General features: G+C 33.9%; 1 protein-coding gene and 1 long non-coding RNA gene across 23 annotated transcripts in view; one reads left to right on the top strand and one right to left on the bottom strand.

Moving 5' to 3' along the window:
- Positions 1-3,847, top strand: part of LOC141506856 (uncharacterized) — a 73,818-nt gene extending 69,971 nt beyond the window's left edge. The window contains exon 4 of the long non-coding RNA XR_012473991.1: positions 3,561-3,847. This is a non-coding gene — a long non-coding RNA (uncharacterized LOC141506856). The remainder of the gene's footprint in view (positions 1-3,560) is intronic.
- Positions 1-12,817, bottom strand: part of DYRK1A (dual specificity tyrosine phosphorylation regulated kinase 1A) — a 207,023-nt gene that overhangs the window by 28,921 nt on the left and 165,285 nt on the right. For all 22 annotated transcript variants that reach the window (XM_074213988.1, XM_074213990.1, XM_074214000.1 and 19 more), the window contains one exon: positions 5,417-5,564. In XM_074213988.1, coding sequence (XP_074070089.1) covers positions 5,417-5,564 — 148 coding nt within the window. The remainder of the gene's footprint in view (positions 1-5,416; positions 5,565-12,817) is intronic.

Here is a 12,817-nt window from a genome sequence, read left to right as displayed (position 1 = left end):
TATATGATGAAGTATTTATATTCCAGCAGTATGGGAAGAAACAAGGGCCCACATAAACCTAATGTAATAAAAGGTTTATTAAAAATTAAATGATAAAGGCAGCTAGGTTGCACAGTAGATAGGAAAGAAAAAGGGATTATACTAAGGAAGGGAGAAGATGGTAGAACTATTTCAAAAAATATCCAATGCAGAGATATAAAAGAAAAAACAAAACTATGTGGGAATAGAAGGAAGTATAACATACCCCCAAAGTACTGAAACTAAGATGCTTTCAATGAACAGAAAGAAAAATAAAATGCACCTCATAATACTTTTATTAAATTAAAAAAAACACATATAGACTTGTTTAATATTCCAGTGAACATTAATTATTTTTTTAGGGTTTTTTTTTATTTAGCAAGGCAATGTGACTTGCCCAAGGTCACATAGCTAGGTAATTATTAAGTGTGTGAGGCCATTTGAACTCAGGTACTCCTGACTCCTGGGCAGGTTCTGTATCCATTGCGCCACCTAGCTACCCCTTAGTGAACATTAAGTATTACAGAACAATAGTATCTTGTCAGCATTATATCATAAAAGATGTGAATAATAACAACAAAATAATAATATAACTGACACTTCCATAGAGCTTTGAGATTTGGAACAATTATTTCACTATAACAATCCTGCCAGGTAAGTACTAAAATTATTTTTATTCTCATTTTTAAGATAAGGAAATTGGGGCTCAGAGCATACCACTGTGTCCTGAAGAAATCTAACATTGTTGGCTACCTTTTCCTCCTAGGTATTCTACCTTCTCTGAGGTTGTGTGCCACTGCTTTCTCCTTTTATGCATCTGAGAACTCCTCAATCTTCTTTGTCACTGTGATCAGGGAATTATGATCTCTCTTTTCTTATCTGGTTCTCTCTTTTTCTCTCCCTACTACTCATCTCCACCAGAGTCAGATGTTAAATGCTTGTTGACTGAATAACTGTCCATTCTCAGAGGTTTTTAATTAGGTCTCATGGGTTTAATGATAAGCTCTGTATAGATTTAGTTTCTCCTGAGGTCATCAGACCAGTCATCCAGTTCACAAAATCTTAATATCATCAAGAATTTCTCTGCTCTTCAATCAGTTGTCAAGTCTCCAGAACATTTCTCAAACTTAAAGATTAGTTCATAGCCCCAGCACTTTTCCCTTATTACAACTCATAATTAACTGTTTATATTCCCATCCAAAACCCTGTCCAAATTGCTGTTAAAATCTGCTTATCTGCTTATGTCATTCCCCTGTACAAATAAGGCAATAGCTCCCAATTACCTCTAGAATTAAATACAAAAATTCTGTCTGGCATTTAAAATCTTTCATACTCTATCCCTAACATACCTTTTGAACCTTCTCATATAATGCTCACTTCACACACTCTGTGGTCCAGCCAAATCAGGCTTCTTACTCTTTTTTTTTTTTTTTTTTTTTTTTTTTTTTTTACACATAACAGTCCATCTCTCATCTGTACCTTTGCTCAGGTTGGGTCCTTATTTCTGGCATGCATTCCCCTCCTCATCATCACCTCTCAGAATCCCTTAACTGAATTCAAGTTTTTGTGATTAGATCTTTATTGAAGCCCAAATCCCCATCCTTGTTCACTACTAGTGCCACCACTTCTCATTATCTTTTAATTATTTTGTATATATCTACATACATACACATCATTTCCCTATCTATGAATGTACATTCATTGAATGAAAGGACTATTCCATTCCTATTTTTTTTTTACCTCTAGAAAAAGACAATGGGATGGGAAAGGCAGAGACACAGAGATGTCAGTAGCAACAATAACTCAAAATACAGACCTGCCTGTAAAGACCTATAAAGGAGTTTGGTAGGAGTATAAAATTTAAAGAGAATATGGGAGAATCAAAGAGATTAAAAAAAAAAACCCAAGCCAAGCAACAAAAATTCCAGAAAATTTCAACAAGAAATATAAAACAGGTCAAAAGACTTAAAAGTCATAGTAAGAACAATTGACCTAAGAAAACAGACCAAGGAGAAAAAAATTAAAGATTAAAGATTGTCTGAATACCATAACCAAAAAAGAACTTACACATTCCATTTCAAGAAATCTTAAAAAAACCATCCAGGGTCTCTTAGAACCAGAGGACTATTTAGAAGAATAAAGAATTCATTAGTCACTTTCTAAAAGAAAGAGCAAAATGGGAACTCCCAGGAACATTAAAACCAATATCCTTAGCTTCCAGGTAAAATAAAATATACTTAGTGGACAAAAAAGAAAAAAATGAAGTACTAAGATAGCGGGGGGGGGGGGGGCACCACAGGGATGTTGCACATAAGATTTAGTAGCACCAAATGAATGGAAAAATTGGAATAAAATATTCCAAAGGGATGTGATTTATAACCAAGAATAACTTAGGAAAATTGAATATAATATTAAGGGGGGGAAATGAATCCTTAATGATACATGACTTAAAGCATTTTTGAGAAAAATATCAGATTTGAAAGTTTCTGTCTTACTCAAACATAAGAATACAGAGAAGTATGGGAAATAAAAAAGGTAAATATGAATGAACAATGATAAAAGATGACACAAGGATAGTTTACATTTAAATATGGGGAAACATCCCCAAATTTGGGTCCCCTCATCATCATCAAGACTCATAGAGGGAATCCAAAGACCTTGGTATTACCTTGTTATGACTTGATAATCTGAAGAAAAGAATAGAAAGGAAGGAAGAAGAAATCACTAGGGAGGAAGGAAAAGGAAGGTCAGGGAAATTATCTCACATAATAATGGTATACAAGCATCTATACAAACAAGGGAGGAACAAGTGGGGAAGAGTATTTGATTCCTCACTCTCATCTGCAGATATAAAAATCAGTACAAAAGTCAGAATACACACACTCTCTCTCTCTCTCTCTCTCTCTCTCTCTCTCTCACATAGAGAGTTGGAAAGAAAAATACATTTCAGTCAATAGGAAAACAGGAAAAAATACATTTCCAATCATGAGAGGGCAGGGGGTGGAGGAGGAGGAGAGTGAAGAATGAGTCATAAAGAAAACAGACTCTCAAGGCTGTTCAAAAATAATTATGGCTCTTGCTGCAGTGGGGAATCTGAGGGGATAACCATAAATTGGGAAATAGCTACTAAGGGAATAGTACTATGCTGAATTGTTATAAATACAATGACCAAACAAGATTCTAAGATTATTAATGAAACATATACCCAACTCTTAATAGAGATGAAAAACACAGAAAGCAGAGACAAAAAATTTTCTGGACGAGATTAAAGTGAAAATTTGTTTTGATTCACTATTTTTTAAAAAAAGTTTATCAAAGTAAAGACTGACAGATTGCTTTTCGTGGGGGTGGGGGTAGGGAAGTAAGATGGGGGAAAATTGTAAAACTCAAATAATATCTTTAATAAAAAAAATTTTTAAAAAAAGAGTTTATGAGAAGCTGAGAAAATGTCTAGTCCTTTTTGGTTACATAATTTCAGCTTGTTTAACTCTTGCATATTTTTCTAGTTTATCTATATAAATTCTCCAATTTCTGGTTATTAGGAATGAAAGAAAGATAAAAGGCGGGAGGAAAGAAGGAAGGACAAAGAAAAATAATCCAGAGAAAATGAGTCTGCAAGAAAGCTTGGCAAGAAAGACAACTAGGATAAATCTTTCTAAGAGCATGTAAACTTGCAAATGGAAAGGGAATAAAAAGAAGAAAAACAACAGATCAGCTAATATATATTCTCTGATCTACTTTAATCATGAAAGTAGAATTACTTTTTTGACATACTTACTACTGAAGGAGTAAAAATGGCACTAGAGATGGAAAAAGCAGATTAAAGTACTCTGAGAAACCTGTTCTAGATGCAATATAATTTTTATCAAAGGAATCAATTTTCAAGATATCTGAAGTAAAGAAGACTCCATATGACTGGGGGGAGGGGAAGTCACATAACACGATTACTTTACCCTAAAAGACAAAGAAAACATTTGTATCTACTGATCATATGCATACTTTTCTATTAACCTGAATCTCTTAGTAGAATAGAGTATCCTTGAAGGGGCAGCTAGGTAGCGCAGTGGATAAAGCAACCATGGAGTCAGGAGTACCTGGGTTCAAATCCAACTTCAGACACTTAATAATTACCTAGCTGTGTGGCCTTGGGCAAGCCACTTAACCCCATTAAAAAACCAAAAACAAAAAAACAAACAAAAAAACCCCCAAAACAAAACAAAACCAAAAACCAAACTTAAAAAAGTATCCTTGAAGACAAAAAGCAAACAGAACCACTTTTGTCTTTCTGTAAGGAGCATGCAATGTACATAGTAGGTGCTTAATAAATGCTGTTTGTGGGTGACATTATGCTGATTTCATCAAATCCCAGAATACTACAGGGCAAGGGTTCTTAACATTTTTTTTTGTGTCCCCTTAGAAGTCTGGTGGAGCCTGTGGGAGAATAGTGTTTTAAACACACAAAATAAAATAGAATTACAAAGAAGATCAATTAAACCAAAAAATATTTGCCAAAATATTTTTTAAAAAATAACAACAAAATTCTTAGATTTTACATTAAGAAGTCCTATTTATAGGGCCTACAAACAGATATACAGCCACTTAAAAGTGGAAATTCAGACCAGAGCATGCAGTTAGATGGATAATGCAATCTCAATTAAATGGAACCAGAAGAGACTAGAAGAAATGAAAACTGAAAATTAGTTAAGCTATGTCAAATTTTCAATGATCACAAGTTGCTCCCTACTGACTCAAAGTTCTGTCTTTATTAAAATGCTAATAAACTTCTAGTGCTGCTACAAATCATGAGAACATCACAACTTCAAAATTATCACAACTACAGGTAATACAAAAACAATGAAATGTATGATGGCTATGAAGTTCTATCATCTTACCAGTAGAATGACAGAGAAGTTGCATCCAAGAAAATGTATGATTTTAACAGGTTATGTTACTGGTTATGTAAGGAGAGAATGGGGAAAAGGTGGACAGACTAAACATATTAGTAACCATAGAATTTATAGAGGTAGGGCTCAAGAGCACTTGATAATCTCCCCATGGAAGAGTTGGGGGAAATATACACCAGATAAGATAGTACAATGAAATGTGATCTGTACCACTGATGTAAGACTCCAAATTGAGGAGATCATGGATCCTATTAAGTATTTAAATATGAATTGCTTCATATACTGATGTTCTCTTGGAGTGGAAACTCAGAAGATTTTTATATGAATAAATTCTAAAAATTAAATGAGACTGGGAAGAACTGAGTCTCATATATGCAAATTTATCAGTCTCCAAATGCAATCTAGCTGTCTGTTTTTAATCAAGCATCTAAAATAAATAATTTTATTCAAAGACTGGAAGGTAAAACAAAAGCAAACATTGAATCTTTATTTACCTATGTAATATTTCATTTCAGTGTCATGTTTGTTCATAAGCTCAAGAAGTCGCACTTCAATCTGGGCTTGATTTAAAAAAGCCTTCTTGTTCTTAATAATTTTAATGGCAACCCACTCCTGCTCCACACGATCATATGCCTTTACAACCTATAAAAGCAAAAAGAATTGTTATACAGCTATATCTATACTGTATTCATGAAAAAAAGGCTCCACAATTCTAATTGAAAACATACAGCAACATAATTCATAGTCAATGAAATATATTATCAGTGCTAGGAGAGGCCACATCTAGTCTACCTCCCTCATTGTAAAAATATGGAAGACAAAGCCCAGAAATTAAGTGGCCACATAGCTAATTGCAAGTGGAGATAAATCTAAAATTCAGGTTCTCATTCCTAGTTATGATCTTTCTATACCCGTTACCTTTAACTTCCAGTATTTTAACATTGTTTTTATTATTAACTCCACGTTTTCCAATTTTTCCATGTTTTTCTCCTCTTGTTTGAAGAAAAGTGTCAGTTTTATCTCAACATTTCATGATCTTTGTTTCACATAAATGACATTTGGTATGACTTTCAAAGTCCTTAAAGAACTTTTAACCTGTGGATCATTTTAACCCAAGTACAATTGTTAAAACTAAATAAATGAAAATGCTTCAGCAATCAAAAATACTTTAAACACATACAGAAGGATTACATTTGTTCTTCATGAACGAAAAAGATAGAACTAGCAGTAGTAGGTAGGACTTACCAAAAAACTGATTTAGATTTAATAGAAAGGAAAAGCTTCCTAACAATTAAAGTCATCAAAAATTAGAACCTGCTGCCTCAAGTAATAAGTTTTCTCCCTCATTTGAGATCTTTAAATGAAGATGATCATTTCCTATGAATGGTAGAGAATTTTCAGTCAAGTCCAGGTTTACTTAAATTTTTGGAAGTTCTTTTCAACTAAGTATCTTAGTCTATTAATTCTCTCTGGTACATGTACCTATTGAAAAATTATGTTCTAAAATTCAGTGACTGAGCTAAAAGCCTAAAATGTTGAACTTTTACATAATCTGTCATTCAGCATTTTCCCTGTAATCAAGGAAATTAATCCCAGAGATTAACAGATTAAAAAAAAATACATACTTGTAATATAACCTCAACTTCGGAATTAATGTATAAATATTTTTAAAAGATCTGTGGTTTAATATGAAATATTTGTATAAGAATATGAATAGAAGAAAAGTCTGCATAATAATTGCATAAGAAAATGTTCATCTGTAAAGATCAGAACAAAAATTAAAATCCTGAAAATGCATTTTTGATGCAATGAATATTCAAAGATAAAAAATTTTTACAAAAAGTATTACTTATCTTCACCTATAATTAAAAACTAAGACATCTTTATCGGACCAACTTTGAGTACTGAATCATCGAAGAAGGACTTTTTTTCCAAATTCAATTTCTGAGAGATGATGTAAAATACTTTTTATTACACTATAAAAATTATTTTTACTACTCTTTACATTAGTATAATGGTACTTTTTTCCATTTCCTCTTCTCTAGTTCTAAACATTGAAAAAAAGGATAGTTATTTCCCTTCCATTTGAATACATAATTTCAGTACAAGTTGAAAACTGTTCACTGTGGCCTTTCAGTTAAAGGGGGAATCCAGGATAGAAATAAAGGATAATCATTTTTCAAACTCAATATTAAATTAAAATCAGCAGTAGAATTATATCCAAGGCTATGATTTTCCAATAAAAATATTTCAAATCTTTCATTCTTTAATAAACAGCAATTTCTCATCTATTCTCAAACCCTTCAGTATAGGAAAAAAACTTTTACTGATTCAATCTGGAACTTGCAAGCTCTTACATAGCCAAAACTTATGAATATATTAATTCATGAAGATTATGCATTATCTTAATGATTATTACATTTTATAATCATAATATATTATTGCACAAGGAACCAAGTCTCCTCCCATTCATACCAAATATTCACATATGATAAATTCTCAGTTCTCCTTTTTGATATCTTTGCTTTGACTATTTTTTTTGTTTTGACTACTTTTTAATCAATTTTTCCTTGTATATACTATTTCAAGATTTTCATGACACTGAACTCATCCTTTTTCCCAATTAAATCTTCCCCTCTACCAAAATTACTTGTTTCTTAAAACATCAATTTTGAAGTCTCCAAAGTTATTAACCTTCGTTATTCATTACTCCTCACTCTCACTCATCCTACATACCAAATTAGTTGAACTATCAGGCTGTTTTTACATAAACAACAATTCTCACATCTATCTTATCCCTTCTCTTTACTCAAACAGCAACCACAGTTCAGCTGCTCATCATCTTTCACTCGTTTTTTTGGACTAGGTATATGGACCATCTTCCATATACCTGTCAAAGTGAATTTCCTTAAATGTAGACGTGACCATTATCATTCTTCTATTCAATAAACTGCAGTGACTCCCTATTGACTTAAGGGTCAAATATAAACTCGTTTAACTTGAAAATCATTCACAATCTGGCCCCATGCTACTGTCTGTTATATATTCCTCATACACATTATCCTCTTCCTGTTTCTCACCCCAATTCAGTCGAATTGGACTCCTCTCATGCATTATATATAATAGCCTCTTCAATTCTCATTCTTAGTGACCTTAGAGTCTCTGACACTACCCTTTTCTGCTTTTTCTCCCATTTGTCTAATCACTCTTCAGTTTCCTTTACTTGGACTTCATCCAGGTCATACCTAACAACCATAGGTGGTCCCACAAGCCTCTGTCTTTGGTTATCTGCTTAGCAATCTCATCAAGTCACATGAATTAATCATTTTCATATGGTCTATTCTCCAATTTAAATTTCCAGTACTTATCTTTTTCCTGACTTTTAGTCCCTCATTTCCTTTTGGTCATCTCAAACTGGAGAGCCCATAGGCATTTGAAATATGGCATATCTAAAATAGAACTCAATGTCTTTCCCTTAACCTTCCCTCAAAACTCCTTACTCTTGTTCCCTCAAAACTCCTACCCCAAACCTGATATTTTTGATGTTATCACCATCTTAAAATTCTCAGTGATATTCCTGATTCCTCAGTCATGATCACCCCACACAACTCCATTACCAAATCTTGCCAGTATTTCATGAATACATTCTTTTCTCTCCACTGACACAAACTTCACTCCAGTGGAGGCCTTTATCACCTCAAATTTGGACTATCCTCAATAGGCTTTTGAATGATCTCACTATCTCACCTGACCAAATTGTTAAAAGTGATATTCAGAAAGCACATACCTGACTGTGTTACCCTTCTGCTCAATTAACTCAAATCTTTCCCAAGTACCTCCAAGATAAAACAGAAAATCCTGTTTAACTTCTAAAACTTTTCACAACCTGGCCTCTTCCTATGTTTCCTATGTTCTTCCTTATATCCCTTCATCTACTCTGCAATCAAATTACACTAGACTCCTTGATGTTCCATTCACATGACACTCCTCCCTATTCTATTTGTTTTTAATTCATGGCTTCCTTTGAGGCTCAACTCAAATCCTTCCTTCTGCAGGAGGGTCCTTCCAGGTTTTACTTCCCACTCCAACTCTTTATGAAATGACCTTTTTTATATTATATGTACATAGTTGTTATGTTAGCCCCACCCTGCAACTTGTTTTTGGCTTTATTTGTATCCTCAGTTCTTAATGAATAGTAGGTAAATGATAATTAAATACTTGGTCATGGTGATGGTCCTTACAAATGACATTTCATTATCCCAATTCTATGCTTATGCATTAACCACACCCCGTATCTGGAATATACTCCCTTCCTCATTATATAAGAGAAAAAAAAAAAATATATATATATATATATATAAAACTTAAAAATATAGTTCAAGCACCACCTTCCAAATGATGCCTTTCCTGATCTCAACTTTTAAGTGCCCTAATTCACTATCTTTTTTTAACCTCCTTCTATATATTTGCTATTTACTCTATGTGCATTTTTAAAAGTGCATGTTGTCTGTCAATAGAACATACACTCCAGAGAAAATGAACTTTTTTTGTCTTCCTATCCCCTAAATCAAGCACAGTGATTGCTACAGAGTAAACATTTAATTCTCTTTAAAAAAAAAAGGAATAAAGAATTATGACTTATTCTATAAGAAAACATTTAGGCATTTGTATACCCAAAAGCAGTTTGGACTAATAACATTGACTATTACATACAATAAGATCATTGAACTACAAACTGAAGTTTAAGTTTTTCATTTTATATAAGAAAACTGATACTCAGACAAGCTTAAGTTTCATGACCTTTCTAAAAACAAGAGCTGGCTTTTTCTTTAACCCATTGAAAGCTCGCGAAGTAATTTATTTTTGGTTGTTGAATTTTAATTTATTAGTTTATTCTGTGGCTCTTAATTCACTGGATGTTTTAGAATCCTAGTATGGTTGGCATCAATGACCATCATGAGGAGATTATATATATATATATATATATATATATATATATATATATATATATATTCAATCTGAAGCCAATAGTTTGGACTGGCCCAAGAAACTTTTCAATTGCTACAGATAGATATAATGCCAGAGCTAAGTGCTTTATCTTTTCAAGCAAGATTAATAATTTCATTGAGATTGACATTTCTACTCTGCCTAGTATTTTTCTGATTCTCTGGAGAGATCTTTCAGGCCTTTGATTATCAAGATTGATTTAGAAATCACAATCTCAATCTGGTTCTATCTGTTCTGGATGGCAAATTTCATTGTGACCCATAGTTCTTTCCAGTCACCAGATACCTTAGATATAGCACCATTAAACTTTTGTGAAGACAAACACAAGAGATCAATTTGGGGGACCAAAAGTACAGGTGTAATATATTTATAATAAAATTTTAAAAAAAGTACAGGTGTTACCAGTATCTCTTAAAAATACACCTTTAGGGGGTGGCTAGGTGGTGCAGTAGATAGAGCACTGGCCCTGGAGTCAGGAGTACCTAGCTGCCTGGTCTTGGGCAAGTCACTTAACCCCATTTGCCTTGCAAAATCCTAAAAAAAAAAAATACACCTTTAGGTGCAGCTAGGTAGTGCAGTAGATATAGCATCAACCAGCTTTTCCTGAACTTGTTAACATGATGAATCAGGTAGCCCAGTTACCAGTGGAGTGGGTTGGAGTTAATGATTTCACCAATGTCTTCAACAGTATCATGACTATGTAAAGTCAAGAGCATTTGTTTTCTCTTATGTTGGAAAATATTCAGTATACTTTCACCATTATACTTCCAGGTTATTTGAAATTTTTCTGGCTTACTGGGTAGAAATCTGAAAAAACACTCTTCTTGAGAGCAGACTTCCACAATTACATTAAAGATGCAATATGGAATAACATGTGAAGCCATGGTGGCAGAGGGCAATTAAAGAGATGGCAGGTAGCTCAAGAAACATGTGGTCAAGATAAGTCTCCCAAAATTTCAGGATCTGGATCATTCATTAATGACACTTAAGGTTTTGGACAACTTCTATGGATAAACTCACTTACCTAATTACTTACAAGTCTATCTCTGTAGGTAAACAGACAACAGACTTATAAGATTGCAAGTAGACTATCAGGGTCTTTCCTTGTGATTTTGTGGTGTCTATTGCCTTATAGGCCTCGGATTATAAAGAGGAGGTCAAGTGGAGGTTTTTGTTTTATTTTGTGGACACCAAAATACTATTAAGGCTTGGGAAACAAACTACTGAAACGGTCACTATATTACATTTGAAAAATAACTGCATCCCTGCTATTAGGTCCTGGATTAACTGAATAGTTGATGTAGTCAATACTATTATTATACTTCATCCAGAGGTGCCCATTATGAATAAGTTGAGAATTGCAGGATAAGTTCTCATAGGAGATGACATATCTCCTACAGACACACAAGACTTCTAGTCCCTATTGCAAGTCTTTATTTGCCCAATGGTCCACAGAACTAGGTACTGAAGAACTAGATTTTGACTGGTTCTGTCAGACCTTGGCAGTCAGAAATCCAACTGCAAAGGACAATTACAGGGTCAGGAGTCATTGTAACTCATCCCAATGGGCTAAGTTGTATAATGAATGGATAATGCCACATAAGAGGGTTGTGAAGAGTTTTGCTCAACTCTTCAGTTGAGCAAAGATTCTATTGCCTGGAAAGAAGCTGTAACAGGCCTTATCATGAATCAATCAGTCTTATTAAGAGGTGGTCTACCATGTGCCAGGAATTATATACTAAATACTGGGGATGCATAGAAAGGTAAAAGACAGATCCTGCCCTCAAGGAACTCACAATCTAATGGGAGAGAAAAACAGGAAAATAACTACAGACAAATAAGGTGTGTACATTCAGAATAAATGGGGAGGGGGTCAACAGAATAAAGACATTGGAATTAAGAGGGATCTGGAAAAGTTTGTAGAAAATGGAATTTTATTTTAAGAAAGTCATGATAGCAAGGAAACAGAAATGAGGAAAAAATAGCATTTGGGGACAATGCCTAGAATTAAGAAATAGAGTGTCTTCTGCCAGATAGTGAAGAGTCAAGAAGGCTACTTAGCCTTAAAGCCTGGAGGACTGAAAGGACGTTGTTACTGATGAAATGTTTTTCTCCTTCACTCCAGACCCACTGAGTTACAGGAAACAGGGTTGATGATCAAAATAACAACAAAAACAAAGCTCACAAGAGGTAGGGGGAAATTGTTGAAGCAATTTCCAGAGCTTCAATGCCAGCAAATCTAAGAAAAGGAGACCCAGTTTATATTTGTATATTCCTTTATTTTAATTCTTAAGTAGTAAAGTGCTTTCAGATTATTGTATCTTAAACCCTGAACCTGTCAGATTGGCCTATTTTAAAAGGACTGACCTCTAATAAAAAAAATGGATGATCATTTTTCTGTTACATTAGAGAATGTTCTTCTAGGATAAATCAGGTTCAAACATGCCTAACAATTCTTGAGTTTCTGTGATTCTGTAACTGTAAAATTGCTGCAGCAGGAATCAATTCTAACCTACTACCAAAGCTTTTTTGAATTCAGACCTCAACTTCAAATGCAGTTCTCTCTCTCTTTTTTTTGGGCAGTGTCATCTAGATTCTTTATCAACCTGGCCTATGGGGGAAACTATAAAGGGGCTTTTTTTTTAACTGAGGGATGGAATGAGGAAGGAGAGAGGGACATGGGAAGCTGTGAAGGGTTGGTGAAGATTTGGAAGTCTCTTGTGAGCAGTATCTTGGGAAAGGTTAAGGATGGAAATCAAAGGGTGCCTTGGAGCATTTGGTTTTTTACTCAAGGTGAGTTAAATTTGATGCTAAGTTAGTAAAGAAACTCTGAAAAGAAATTCTCTTTTGTCCTGGTGGTCTGAGGGTTTCTAAGGGCATGGGGGCTA

Source organism: Macrotis lagotis, chromosome 1, assembly GCF_037893015.1.
Source record: "Macrotis lagotis isolate mMagLag1 chromosome 1, bilby.v1.9.chrom.fasta, whole genome shotgun sequence".
Lineage (NCBI taxonomy): Eukaryota > Metazoa > Chordata > Mammalia > Peramelemorphia > Peramelidae > Macrotis > Macrotis lagotis.
This window is presented reverse-complemented; position numbering and strand designations above follow the sequence as displayed.